This window comes from Phasianus colchicus, chromosome 1 (genome assembly GCF_987193195.1).
Source record: "Phasianus colchicus chromosome 1, bPhaCol1.hap1.1, whole genome shotgun sequence".
Taxonomy (NCBI): Eukaryota; Metazoa; Chordata; class Aves; order Galliformes; family Phasianidae; genus Phasianus; species Phasianus colchicus.
The window spans coordinates 49692756-49707664 of NC_143436.1; the positions used below are offsets into that span (position 1 = coordinate 49692756).

Below are 14909 nucleotides of genomic sequence, written 5' to 3' on the forward strand. Positions count from 1 at the left end.
AGTCACCTGTGGTTAACATTACCATACGCCTGAAGAAGAGGGAATTATTACTCATTCTGCAGTACCTATACTTCTCTAAGTATTCCAATGTAACTTCCAGCCACCAAGGATGGGAGGTTGTACTCTGTTTATCTTCCATGTTCTCCTCTTGGAAGATGCTAGCCACAAACAACATTGCTACTCTGGCTTGCTAAACTGAAAAATATTCACAGTCATAGATAAGGCTCAAATGAGTTACAATGACTTGACAAGCTGCAATGACTGCAATCGCTCCTTTATTATTGACTTATAAATCAACTTGCTTCTTGTTCCAACTTACAAGTAGAGAGTCTAAGGCAGAAAAAATAGGCTACATAGTCAGTTTTCCTATGCTTAAGAAAATTTTCTTGTATAGAATCATCAAACCTTAATTCATACTGTATTGTAACAGTGAAATGTAAAATTTAGCTCTGAGTTTAACCCAAAACACATATAGATCCACCTCTGTGACCATCTCTGTGTGAGAAAAACAGGTTGTGTTTTAAAATATTAGGACTATTTTGGACTAGTGGTGGTTGGACTTGATTAATTTAGAGGTCTTTTTCAATCTTAATGATTCTGTTATTCTAATTTGAGTTGATGTTGTATCAAGGACTTTGGTACAGTAGATATTACTATATATAGGGCAACTTATACTTTAAAGTTAATGCTGATTTGGAAGAGAAAAGTAAAAGTGGGTAAGAAGTTCTGTTAGCTTTTGTTAAATGTATATGATCGAAAGAATAACAGTGCTGATCATAGCCAATTAATAGAAGTTCACAGTACAATTTGTCTATATTTTCAAAGACATGTAGCAGTAATGTTAATACCATCAATTTCCGTATATACAACTGAAATGTACCTGTTCTGTCACTTGCTGCCAAAAGAAAAATGGAAGAATAGTACATTGCTTCTATGGCTTACTGTTGATTTCAGAAAGCTGAACTCAAAAGTTTTAAATCTCTTCTGAAAAATGGTCATATAGTCAGGAATATGCAGTGATTCTCTTCTTGTGCAGATGCGTCAGTTTTACTATGCAGCCAAAGCATTTGATGTCCTGGAGAGACTGGACAGTAATCCTGAATACTGGGAAGGCAAGAGAGGTGCTTGTGTTGGTGTCTTTCAAATGATCTTAGCTGGCCGAGAAGCAAAGTAAGTGTTCTTTTTTTTTTTTTTTGCAATTTTCCTATTTCCAATTAGCTATAAGCTAAAATCTTAATCTTAGTTTTGGGAGCAGTTATTTCTCCCAAATACTTACTGACCTGTTGGAGAATAGAAACTCTGGCCAGTGGCTCCATATACCATATACAGTGTTCAATTTGAATTGCATCTTCCACAACAACAGTTAGAAAATATGTGGTAGAGAATGTCTTATCAGTGGATGCCTAATTGCAGGCAACCAAAGTATACTGGTCATTATAATAGTAAGAGCTAAGTTATAAATGTAATATATTTGTGTCCTGAGAGAAAAGTCCTCGTTTTGTGTTGATGGCCTAAGAATGGAAAACTGTCCCATGACAGTTTAAGGTTCATAGAACAGAAATAAGAGAGCAGTTAGTCAGCACCTGAGGAAGGATGTGGTTTCTCTAAACAATGACTAAGTGAGAGACTGCTAAAATTTGCTAAACTTTACTTTCTGAAAACTGACAGTCAAAGATACTAATTTGATGAAAGCTTAAAGGAAACAATCTGTGTTACTGATGATTTTGCTTTTGGTCCATTTCACTGAATGGAAGAAAGAGAGAGAGCAGTGAGGCTGTACTTAAGAACTGTTCCCATGTGAATATTCTGCAGTGTTGCCAGATGGCCATTCTCCCCTGGCCAAAGTTGCCATTTTGTACATGACTGGAAGGTGTGTATCTTGGCTTCTACAATTCCTTGTATTTCCTTCTGTGCTGGAATAATCTCATTAACCAGTACACCATTCAGGTGTCCTTTTGGCAAGTGCTGCAATAGATGCAGGAGAATATACAGAGCTTGCCTGTTTAACTTTATGCACACAAGTTCTTGTTGTAAAGTAGCTAGCAAACTGCAAACTGCAGTTTCATACCAGTTTGTCCTATTGGTAGTGTTTGTTTCCATGCTATTTACATATTAGTAAGTTGTAAGGTGCTTTGGTAGCATTAAACTAGATGTTGCCATACTCAGACTAGCAAGTAAGTAGCATTAAAGAAAAATGCTTTGTTTTCTTCTGGAGAACTATTTTCTAAGAGTAGGGATTTATATATGAAAAATCTCTCCCTGTTGCAACTGCATACAAGACTTTGTTTTTTTTTCCCTTAGTATCTAAACTATTGTGCATTTTTGCCTGTTTCTCTGCAGATAAATGGATCTCTCTGCCTACAAACCACCTTATACAAAATAGTTTGGACATGAGTGCTTGTTTATTTTATCAGTTTATTCTTACCCGCATTCAAATTTTTGCTTTTCACCTTTGTAGAGAGACTCTGCGGGAAGTACTGCATCTCCTGAGAAGCACTGGTAATTCTCAAGTGGAATACATTATCCGCATCATGAAAAAGTGGGCCAAAGAGAACCGAGTCCCTGTCTAAGCCAGTGTCACAAAATGAGCAGGGTCAGTTACTGTTTTCTGTGTGACTGTAATACGTGGGGTTTGGTTTCTTCCATGCATTCTGAGTATTTCCTTCTTTGCAGGACTTTCAGAAGTGAAGCAGGTTGACCAAGCTGAGCAACAGTGTCGTTCAATGAGACTGCGAAACAGCCAGCAATTTTGGGTTTTATTTTGTTTGGTTTTGTGTTTTTTTTTTGTTTGTTTTGTTTTGTTTTGTTTGTTTTTGTTCATTAAAGCATTATTGATATTTTTTTCTATGTAAAGAGTTCTATATACTACCTGCTTAGGGTAAAAATACAAACTACATTCTGAACACTGTCCTTTTCTGGATAAATCGTCTCTTTTACTTATATCTGAAAGAGCTGTTATCTCTCTTAACACTAATTCTGAAGATGAAGGTTAATCAGTCCCAAACGCTGAGATTCAGATTGGCTTATTTGTTCTCTAGGTTAGTAACAAAGCATGATGATAGCATCAATTTCAGTGCATGAAGGTTTGACTGACCTGAGTGTTTAATCTTGCTTTGTTGATGTTCAAAAGAACCAGAGCTGAATCTTCTGAATAATTTTCTTCAGCACTTACTACCCTAGTTGCAAATAAATTTACTATGCTTTTGAGGTAAGTACTATAATGTGTTCTGAGGAGAACAGTTCAGGACACATGATTCTAAAAGAAGACAATAGTTGTAACACAGAAATATATTATATGGTTTGCAGTGAAAAACATTTGTATATTATTTGTAAAAGTAAAATTTACAATTTGTAAATGTGTAAAATACTTCTGAAGTATTTTTGTATCTTTTTTTTGGAGGGAGGGGAGTCTGGATGCATCTCTGTGCTTTGATTAAAGCTCTTAATTGAATCTACAGTTGAATGTCGGTCTGTGTCGCTTCATGCTGAAGGAATTCAAATAGAATATTCATTTAGCTGTGGAAAAGGATAGATCTATGTCTGTTTGTTAAATGTATGTTCAGTAGTCATTCAAAGGCAAGCCAGTGGCCTCGGCCCTGATTTCGAAGCTGAAAATTAGGAAGCTGGGTTTCTATGAAACATACATGGTTCTTGGCCATATAACATCAGTGTCTTTTACCACTTAAAGCAAAAACTGTGGTTATCATCATTCAGGTATCTGGAAATACACTGATCATTGTGGTTATTTGCATTTACTTGGAATCTAGAGAATAGATAAGCAATAATAGAGGCTTTCACAAGGGCTGTGGCAACAATACACTGATCAAAAGAGAAGGTGTGAAAAGAGCATGAAGTATTTTCCCTGAAAGCAGTTACAAAACACATTTCACTTGGAAAAGGCATTTTTGTCTTCCCTCCTGATTTAATTAACAGATCAGGAACACTACTTTAAGTCTTGTACAAAACTTCAAAAAATCATGTTGGTGGCTTTGTAACAGATGTTAAATGCATCTAATTAATCCCTTTATTGAAGGTTAACCTGCAGGAGAGCTGAAGAGCATCCAAATCCATTGCAGACCATTTTACGTGTTGGATGAAACTTGTGGAGGAAGTGCGTTGGCATTGTTGCATATGGGCTCAGGGACTCATTTAAAATTCTCTGATCAGTGGAGAAGTTTTTGAAAATGTTGCCTTTGTTCACTATAGTTATAAAGTCATATTTAATATGCTAAATAATGTGTTTTTTAGCACAGTACATTTTATTGACTGATAATATTTATCATTTAAGTTGTAAGGAACTGGGGACTGCAGGCTTTTGCCTTGTGTGGTGACAAAATAGGACAATACATTAAGGTATTGTCCTAGCACTTAAAAGTACTAGTAATGGAACAGAAATGTAGGTACTACTAAAATGCAGAAGAAATGCTGAAATATTGATGTTTTGTTTACCAAAGAAGTATGTTCAAGAACAAAAATGTGATAGAAGTTGCCTCAGTTGATACAGAAAGAGAATGGAAAACTTCTAAAGCTGTTTCTCTGGTAGTCAGCAGAACTTGATCTCTGCCCAGAGAGAACTTCCCTGAACTGTAGGAATTTAAGGAGTCACTAAATAGGAAAGCTGGGAGCAAAGGGAGATGTGCAAAACAACAAACACCACGTGGCCCTGTGCTCATTGCCTCCCAAGTGGGATAACTGGAAACAAAATAGAACTTGTGAGATGAGATAAAAGCTATTTACTAGGACAGAAAAGGAAAATGGAAACAAAAATGTAATTATAACAATATATATATATGTACAAGTTTTATATATATATATATATATAGCCACAGTGCAATTACTCTCTACCTGAAAACCCACACCTAGCAACAACACAACTACCCACCAACCAACTCCCCACTGACTGACGCCCAGCAACCCTCTATAACTACACTGCAGTAATAAAAAGCACAGCTGTCCTCCCCTGTAGAATACTTGGATGTTACTGGCGTAAGTGTTGAGGTATTATCAAGCTTATGATCATAATCTTTATTTATTAGGAATGGGTCAGCGCCCAACTGAAAGCAGTTGCAATGTTTTGTTTTTCTCTGTTGTTAATGCTATGATTGCTAATGCTGTACCTTCTGCCTGCTCTCTATATCATATTTTCCATAATGGGATGGTTACCGAGAGTACAAAGAAATAGCTGTATTTTCCACATTCTTCCTTGTAATTCTAATGATGCAACCATTTCTTTTTGACTTAGTCACTCTTCAGCTACTTTATCTGAAATCTGAAAACAGCTGTTTTCAATTTAATGTTCACTTGTTACTGACCCATTAAACTTACCAGTTTCCCTGCCTATGCACACGCATTCTTCACTGCTTGCTAGTTCTATATAGGTCCCTGAGCTGCTGCTGGGTTATATCACAACATCCTCATGGTAGTAAATTTCATCTGCTAATCCTTGTACTGAATCCCATAACTTGACTTTCCATGAAAGTATCTGCCAGCGATGTTGCTAAGAACTAACCTTTGTACAAGTTTTTGTACTTGTGTATCCTTGAATATAGCAAATACGTATTTTCATCTAATTCAGGATAACCACCCTTGAAACTGCTAAAGTGACTGAGTGGAGGAACTCTTAATCTCAGTGCAATGACTAAAAAAGATAGAAGCGTCTTGAGAAAACACATAGTGAGCATGTCTAGCTTGCCTGCAGGTAGGGAGATCAGCCCTGTCTTTAACTGACCAATTGTAGGCTGGAGGCTGTATAGGGGTGGTGGTCAAGTGATTAAAAAAATATATTAAAATAATTTTTAAGGCTATTTTCCAGCCTGGAAAACTGGCAGTTTGTCAACTTTTTTTTTTTTTTTTAAGTGGTTTCGGTGCACTTTTTTTAAGTGGTGTTGTGGCACTTACGTTATCACTGGATAAGATATTAAATATGTTCTTTCATACTGCTGTTCACTATTCTCCTAAATTGTACTCAAAAACTGTATTCACACTTTTTTGCCATATTAGTCTTCTCCACTCACTTAGGGTATGCCTTGCTGATAGTGTATTACTGTATTCTTTTAAATGAGTGACATGACATTAGTAATGCCTGAATTGCTTTTGTATAGCTGCTGCACAGCTAAACTTGTAAAAGATTCATGCCATTAGTCACGTATCCTCCCATTCATTCTTTGTTACACTAATTTTACAGCATTCTAGAAAAGCTGATAGATACCGAGTCCCATTGGTTAAGGCTGCATGAAGAATTTGAAAGATATTATCATTTTCTTTGCACTCAACCACAAAAAAGTCTTCCTTCTGAGTTTTGTAGGTACTAAAGTTTTGTTTCCATTTTGAACAGGTAAAGCAGGTATTTGACATCTTTGGGCAATGGTCAGATCCTAAATTCCCTATAGGACTTACTTAATTGTTGAATTATACTACCATCTATTTATGGATTTGAAAATAAAAGTCTATCTTTTGTAAAAGCTTTGACTTTTGAGAAAACTCAGTTTATTCTTCAAGTAAAAAGAGAACTTCTGCTTCAGATCATATTTGTACACTATTGTGCCTAGCTGTTCCACATTATTCTTCAAGATAATTAAATATAACAAATATAGTGAAATAAGTAATGGTCTTTAAAATGCTTTTACAACTAACTCTTCAAGAACTGGAACATAGCATATTTCCTGTCAAAATATTGTACAGGATAGATTGAGCACTTCTCAGATACAGCTAAATCTTAACTGAAAAGTGGCATAGTGCCTATGTCATCATCTCCAAGCCGAACTTGTATGGATCTAGGAGTTTTATGCCTGTTTTGGAGTCCTCAAACCACACCTAAGCTGCCCCGTAACCACAGAAGAGTGATGAGCCTCAGACCTCATCATCTGTTCCTTGATCACAGTAAGCAACTTTCAAGTGGTCAATTCTGTGAAAAACCACACACAAGAATGCAAAATTACACGGTATGCAATAACATTCTAATAATACATGTAATAACGTAGAGATAGCTTAAGTCATCCAGAAAAGAAGCATGCTTCAGTTCCAATAGTCACATTCCACATTGTAATGCTACAGCTCTGAATTTCTTAGCTGATTTTTTGTTTCTTAAGAACAGTGGGATCATTATGCACGTCTGCTTCAAAGCTGCTGGTAATCTTCTTGCCTCTCACCAGCGGGTGTACACTCAGGTTGAGGCCATTACGTGGTTAGCCTTTATGTGATGAAGCACAATGTCTTTTTCAAGCCAGTCAAATAATTTATTTAACATGACTTAAATATTTCTCATTAATATCAATCTATATGTGATAGCTTTTTCAAAGAAAACTTCAGAAAAATTAAATTACAAAATCTGTTATACCAGGTCTTAAACTGTCAGGCATATTCCTGTTATTGATGGTTATCATAGTAATAGTATTCTATAAGTTAAATCATACTTTTGTGTGACTCATTCATGAGGTCACAAGTTCTGAACTTGAGTCATTACTAAACAGACTGGGAATAATTTAGTTATATAAAAACTATCGTGGTTTTCCCCACTACTTAAAGTCAGAAGAGCTGTTTTCAGATCAGAGCAAAACCATTTTCAAGGCCAGTTTTACATGATTTTGCACTCAATTCAACTAGCTGTTCTCAAACAGGTCCTGCTGCCGCATCCACTTTTCATTTCTGCATGTTCTCCTTCCCTATCAAGTGTTTTCCCTTTCCGTTGAGCCGCTACCATGTGACTTACAGCATAGTCATAAAGCTTTCCATGTATCTCCTCCTCCCCTCACCCCACCTCTGAACACTGCTTGCCTTGCCCTACTTCCAGGGAACATTCAATGTTTGTTCTGATTTGTGAAATATGCTAAGTCCTATGGATAACTCCAAATGAGTATGACACTGAGAAGTAACTTTAAAATCTCTTAAAACCATGACAAAGTAGTCAGATAAGTACTCAGCGTAAGTTACATCTGACTGTATAATTACTTATCAGCGGAAGGAGGAATACTGTTAAGGCCAGGAAAATGACGTTTGAAATGTAGCTTGTTTTCACAAGCATTTCTGGTATGTAGCTGCTGCTCTGATCTTAAACTTCTCACTGCTATTGCCGTTGTCCTAATATTCTAAAGAGTCCTTAAATTTCACACATCTTCACAAAATACAGCTTGAGGTGGTAAGAAAACAGACTTTAATAAAATTCCATTTGTCCGTTTAAATTATTCATGTATGGAAAATCACTTTTCACAAGTAATTTTTCAGATGCTATTTTTAATGCTGTGGCAACTCAAAAGCAGCTTTGTGTTGAAACTGCAAGCTTGGTATGTTGTTAATTCCCGCGGATGAATATGTGCTTTGCTTTTTGAATGCAATTTGGCTTGGAAATAAAATCATGGAAGTATGAAAATGCTGAACCATGCATGCAAAGAATACTTCTTGTATGAATGTTAAAAATGTGGTAATTTGTTTATGCAATCATCCTCAGCTGTCTGCAATAATGTGCACTTATTTAGATGTAGAATTTGATGTAAGGCAAAGCAGTTTCCAAAGTGCTGAGAGGCACCAAAAGAGGTGGTGAGGATGTTGGAAATTTTGTAAAATCAGTCTGAAAGCCAAAGAAGAAACTAGAGAAGAAAAAAATCCTCCACGGTCACAGCCAAATATTACTGCTTATGTCAAACAATTCCTAGAAGGTTGCTTTGTGATCTACAGAGAATGTGTCATTCTGTTTTTTGGGAGAGTGAACTCTGATTGATAGCTGTCTCCTATACATGGACAATACTTTTAAAACAACGTTTTACAATATTTATATATTACAGTGTTTTATAAATAAAACATTTTCTGATAATATTTCACGAAAACAGGAAAATGCAACGCAGGTGAGTGGGCAAGATCAGGCTGCCTGTGGTCTGACTGAGTCCACTTCTGTGGGCACTGTGAGGGTATTTGTCTCATCCAAGGTCAGCTCTTGGAAGAGCAAATCTATGGCACATTAGCTTTCCTATTGCTGGGAATTATTTCCAGAGCCTTTTACTTCATTAAACAGTATTACTGCTGCTTTGAGAGTAAAACCACCATTCCAGCTGAGAATTCTATGAAAAGCCAATTTTTCTTATTCGCTTTACAGGTGGGTGCTGTAGCTACTTAAAATAGTGACTCATAGATACTTGTGTGTTTTTAATTACTACTGAAAGAACAGAATCAGCAGACAATAACAGAAGGTAAAACAATTACCTGACTCCAGAGTTTCAGCCAGGCTGGTAATCTTCCGCTGCCTCCAGGGGGGCTGGCCTGATGGAACAGGCTTTTCACTGCAGATAAGTATCCCATTCAGCAAGCATCTTTAACTCTGGGGGTGGAAGGGTGGGAGGGGGGGGGAGGATGAGACAACTCTGAACGCATAATCCCTCTCAATCTCAGTAAATATGTGGGTGTTTTTACACCGTGAAATGAGCAGGTATGAATCATGAAAGACTTACTGCTATTAAGGAAATCTTTCTAAAAGCAGTGTATTTTTTAAAGATGAAAGGTGTTTGCTTGTTCTAGCAAGGAGTTTTAACAGCAGAAGCAGAAACAATTATTAACTATTACATTAAAAAAATAAGAACATTTCTCTTGTTACATCTTATAATGCTAGCTAGAATTGACTCTGCTACTGTTATCTGAGGAAAAAAAATTACCAGCTTTTGCTTGGTAAAAATACACTTAAAAGCTGATGCTTAACATTAGGTAGAAAACTTAATATCTCACCACCCCTTCAGAAGGAGTTTGCTCTTCCTCATCCAAGATACAGTTCTTCTTTCTGTTTTCTCTCACTCTTTTTTCTTCCTAACATGGTTCATGTTGCTATTCCACGTAAATTCAGCTTTTAGAACTTTCAATTTTTTCTGAAGTTCCTCTAAGTTAACTATCTTTTTTTTTTTTTAGTTAGCTAACTTTATTACAATATTCTGTAGATGATAAAAATCACAAATCATACAGCAGCAGTGTCAGTTTGTAGTTCACCTTGAGAAATTAGATGTGATAGTACAGACAACCAGTGTAGGTAGGACTCTCCCTCTGACTGGTTGGGAAAACCACGTTATTTACATGCAGTCCTGTAAATCCTGTTGTTTTTCTAACTTGAAGACTTGCCCTGGTGAGATAAATCCCAACCTAATGTTTTCATCAGAGAATCACAAAATCTTTTGAACTGGAAGGGACCCCTTAAAGGCCATCCAGTCCAACCTCCCTGCAATGAACAGGGACACCCAGAGCCCCTCCAACCTGACCTTGGATGTCTCCAAGGATGGGGCATCCATGACCTCTTTGGGAATCTGTGCCAGTGCCTCATCACACTTATCATAAATTTTTTTCTTATGTCCAATCTAAATCTCCCCTCATTTATTTTGAAACCATTTCCCCTTGTCCTTTCACAAGTGACTCTGATAGAGTCTGTTCCCTTTTTTTCTTCTTACTGCCCCCATTTAGATACTGAAAGGCCACTTTCAGGTCTCCTCAGAGCCTTCTCTTCCCCAGCTCTCTCAGCCTGTCCTCACAGGGAGGTGTTCCTTCCCTTGGATCATTTACATGGCCCTCCTCTGGATGCACTCCACTCTCTTGTACTGGGGACTGGACATCTGGACACAATACACTAGGCTGAGATCTCACAAGAGCAGAGCAGAGGGGTGGGATCACCTTCTTCTTCTGCTGACCATGTTCCTTTTGATGCAGCCTAGGACTGCTTGTTGGCTTTCTGGACTGTGAGAGCATGTTACTGGTTCATGTCCAGCTGCCACGTATCCCCAAGTCATTTTTGGCAAAGCTGTGCTTGATCCTTACATCCCCCAGCTTGTACTCATAGTGAGGGTTGACATGATCCAAGGGGAGACCTTGCACTTGGCTTCGTTGAACCTCATGAGGTTCACCTAGGCGCACTGCTCAAGGCTGACCAGATCTTTCTGGATGGTATTAGCCATCCTTCGGGTGTGTCAATTACACCACACAGCTTGGCATAATCCGCGAATGCTATGGGTGCACTAAATCCCACTGTCGATGTCATTGATGAAGATCATCTACCTAATAGATAGCCAGTGCTGTCCTGGTACTCAACATAGTTTTAAAAGACAATGATTGATGTCGGGAAATGGATTTATCTAAATCCAAGTCTGAAGTAAAGAGCATTTTCAGGGTGAGACCTCTAGCTCCAGGAGCAGTTTGAATGTAGCCTTTCAAATGCCTTTTGAGTGTAAGCTGTTGCTACTTTAAAAGGAAAATAAAAGTCCCGTTGCCATTGAAAATTTGAATTTTTGACTAAGCTTGTTCAAAGCTTTTCTTAAAGTTCTTGAAAGATTTTGAGTGTCTCATAGGTTCAAACTTTTATTCTCCAAGAAGTAAGGTTTGACCAGTTCACAGAGTTCAATATACCAATGCGTGGGATAAAGTTCACAACTGTTCCTCTACCTTGAAATTGTGATAAATTCCCTTGTAAAACATTTCCTAATTACCTGAAGCCAGTGAGCTTTTCCTAACCCTCAACATCTGGTATTCGTCCACCTGCATACTGTCCTTCTAAAGTTCTGTTTACCTCACTAAATAAGAGAACTTCAGACCTTTTAAAAGTGTGGTATCTGGTAACAACTCTGAACACATATGCCTGATTCCTGCCTGGCAGAATTAAATAGGATTTTTCTCCTAAAGAAGAGAAAGCTTGAGGTATGTTCTGCAAGATTTTAGTATTTTTAGTTACAGGAAGAACACTTTTTTCCAAATGGTTTGCATGACATTGATGCTTCCTTTGGAGAAACAAAGAAGTTTATTACTCCTTGGGCTATGTTATATCCATTTTCCTGTACTTATTGAAAGTCTCTTGATCAAATTGTATATTCCATTGGTTGTGGCATTTGTTTTCTGGATCAGCCAGGAGACAACTTAGAAAAAATGTAGGAAGAAAAGACAAGTGGGAAAAAAAAAACCATGCAAATTCAGAAAGCCTTCTTACATGTAAAAACAGCAAGGCCAGCCACATTGCTGGTGCAGTGGATTCTTGTGATGCAGAAGCAGTTCTAGCAAAAGCTACACAAATGTCATCCTACCTGCAGCTGCAGCATCTCCTGATACAGCAATGAAAGCTGCAGTTGCAGTGGCAGCAGTTTCAGTGAAGGGACCACAGCAGTCAACAAAATGCCTGGTTGGACTATAAGAAACCAAGACTTCAGGAAGAGATGGTGAGGAAACAGCCTGTGAAAAATGAAGATACTGTCACAAAAACAAAGCCCCAAATGAACAGAGGTGTCCCTTGGTGAATTTTGAGTGGCTGAGTCCTGTCTGGCTTCTACTTCACTGGGGAATTCAGTGTTCAGCTTAAACAAAGTAGAAGCTCTTAAAGCTGCCACTCCATGCCACATAAACTTAAGCAAGAAAACTTATATAGGTAAGGCCTCCTATTTTTTTTTCATGGGAACAACAACAGATACAAAGAGCATAACAGTACTATTTGATAGAGCAAATTCTCAAATACAGAACACTATTTTTCAAGATAGTCAGCGCTATTAGCTATTTCACCAGCAATGAACAATAGCCTGCATGCTGTACTCATAAAAAACCTGCATCAGTGGAGGTGACCCACTGTATCACAGCTGCTATGACAACGTAATTGCTACAAAAACATTGCTCATGCAGTCTACCTTTCACTGGCCCAAACAGATGGAGGTTAGAAGGCACCAAATCCAGAGTATATGGTGGGTGTGGCAATGTGCTCCATGGTCTTCAAAGTGGTGAGAGGCCTGGCGTTATTGTATCGCAAGAAAAAGATTCTGGAAGATTCTGTTTCTGGATGTTTGAGCCTTCAGCTTAGTCAGCATTGCAATATAGTGGTCAGAATTGATGGTCTGTCAGGAACGCTGGTTTGTCAGAACCCAGTTCCAGGAAATCCAGAAGAACCATCCCTTTTCCATCCCAAAAGACAGTGCACATCATTTTACCCACTGAGGGATGCATCTTGAACTTTTTTCTTCAATGGAAATTCACATGTTGCCACTCCGTGGAATAGTGTTTTGACTCCAGCTCATAGTGGTGACACCACATCTCGTAACAGGTAATGATGTAATTCAGGAAATGTCACCTTCAGCCTCATATTATTTCAATAGGTCCTGACAAAGCACTGTGTTCTTTCTGTCCCTATGTGAGCGTTCACAAGACTCATCTGGTGCAAATTTTGCAATGTTCCAATGTTGCCACCATCAATTCCAACACACTGAAGCCAATACTCATTTCTGTACACAAGTCTGGATGTAATCCACTGATTGGTACTTTATTACAGTGCCAGCTACATTTGGATCTGCTGCCAAGGTTCTTTATGATTTAGTTCAAAATATTAAGACCTAGAGCAAGCTTGCTTTGGTAACTTCACTTTAAATTCAGACATCCAGAACTACTATTTGTCTATCCATATAAACAAATGCTCAGCCTCATAAAAAAGAGGTGTGCTCCAAGATGCTCAGATGTTAGATGAAACAGGTCTCTGAGGATTTATTTATCTAGCTAATCTCCCAGAGGAGAGGAGGAAGAGGGGGGAATACAAATGAAACAGTAAGTATCCACAAAAACCTTATATGTGAGAAAGGCTGCTACTTATATCAAAGTCTGCAATGTCTTAACTTAGAATAAATGGCTGCCTGCTGCTTCCAAGAAAACAAGCACTATTTTCCCCTATCAAAGATCAGATCAATTATTGTTTTGTTTTTTTTTTGTTTTTTTTTTGAGCGCAGTACAAATCTGATGAAGATGCGGTTTCAAGTGTATCTACACAATAATCAACAGAATTTTAAGTACTGATTCCAGATAACTTGCAAGCTTCATTTTCTGTGGAGTACATGTCCTACATTCATTACATCTGAATATGTATCTTACAGGACTGAAAGTCAGAGTCAACTTTTAAGTTGGATTCTTCCAGTGGACAGCTTATCTTCACCCCTTTCCAAGAATATGTGCAAACATTACCTATGAACATAAATTGTTATATTCCTGTTACTACACTGTACTTCAAGCTCTCATCTCCCATATGGTATTTGAAAACAAACATTCAGCAGAGTCACAAAAGAGACCAGTATTTCCCAGTTACACTTCTGATTGCTCAGCACTAACTTGCTCTTTTGACAAGGAAAAGTCTTCTTCTACCATCACAAGGCTTAATAGCACAGACTATGTAGAAACTTTGATGAAGACCAGAATCTGCAGAGCAGGATTGCAGGTCTGAAGCTTAGTGACACTGAGTCCAGCAGTAGTTATTGTGTGCCTCGTCTGATAAATATACAAAATTTGCAACAGAAGACTAGGGGGGATTTACAAATAATTTTATGATGTTGAAAGTTGAAATGTATGTGAGGAATACCTCTCCACTCTGATGAGCCACGCTTGCTAGCTCAACAAATCATAGAATATCCTGAGTTGGAAGGGACTCATAAGGATCGAGTCCAACTCCTGGTGACCCAAAAATCAGACCCTATTGTCTGAGACCATTCTTCTTGAACTCCAGCAGCTCGAGGCCGTGCCAACTGCCCTGGGCAGACTTGTTCCATGCCCTCTACCCTCTGGTGCAGACCCTGTCCCTAACCCACAGCTGCCCCTTCCCTGACACAGCTCCATGTGTTCCCTCGGGCCCTGGTCGCTGCCACATAGAGCAGAGCTCAGCACTGCCCCTCCGCTCCCTGTGAGGAGCTGCAGCTGCCATCCGGCCTCCCCTCAGCTCCTCTGCTCTGTGCTGAGCAAACCCAGGGACCTCAATCACTCCTTATGTATCTTCCCCTCTGGATCCTTCACCACCTTTGTGGTTCCAGACACCACCTAGTTGTCTGGAACATGGCAGGTTTTAAGACAAAAGAAATCTCTTTGACTACAGCATTCAACAAAGCCTTTCAGAAGGACTTGTTCCCTAGACCTGATCAGGCACTCCATGACTTCCTGCTGCAAGT

At 38.4% G+C, this 14909-nt stretch overlaps 1 protein-coding gene and 1 long non-coding RNA gene across 5 annotated transcripts in view; one reads left to right on the forward strand and one right to left on the reverse strand.

Moving 5' to 3' along the window:
- IFT56 (intraflagellar transport 56) overlaps nt 1-3411 on the forward strand; it is a 46045-nt gene extending 42634 nt beyond the window's left edge. Inside the window, exons 17-19 of the mRNA XM_031600330.2 lie at nt 1037-1170; nt 2459-2593; nt 2674-3411. Coding sequence (XP_031456190.1) covers nt 1037-1170; nt 2459-2570 — 246 coding nt within the window. The 3' untranslated portion in view covers nt 2571-2593; nt 2674-3411. The remainder of the gene's footprint in view (nt 1-1036; nt 1171-2458; nt 2594-2673) is intronic.
- The window catches only part of LOC149919589 (uncharacterized), a 39907-nt gene extending 27202 nt beyond the window's left edge, over nt 1-12705 (reverse strand). The window contains exons 1-4 of one of the 4 annotated variants that reach the window (XR_016466955.1): nt 12566-12635; nt 9709-12177; nt 9193-9307; nt 4842-6904 (exon numbers count right to left, since the gene is read on the reverse strand). This is a non-coding gene — a long non-coding RNA (uncharacterized LOC149919589). Of the gene's footprint in view, nt 1-4841; nt 7190-9192; nt 9308-9708; nt 12178-12565 lie in introns of those variants that run through there. The other 3 variants (XR_016466953.1, XR_016466954.1, XR_016466952.1) reach the window with 3 other exon arrangements.
- Nucleotides 12706-14909: the final 2204 nt, after the last annotated feature.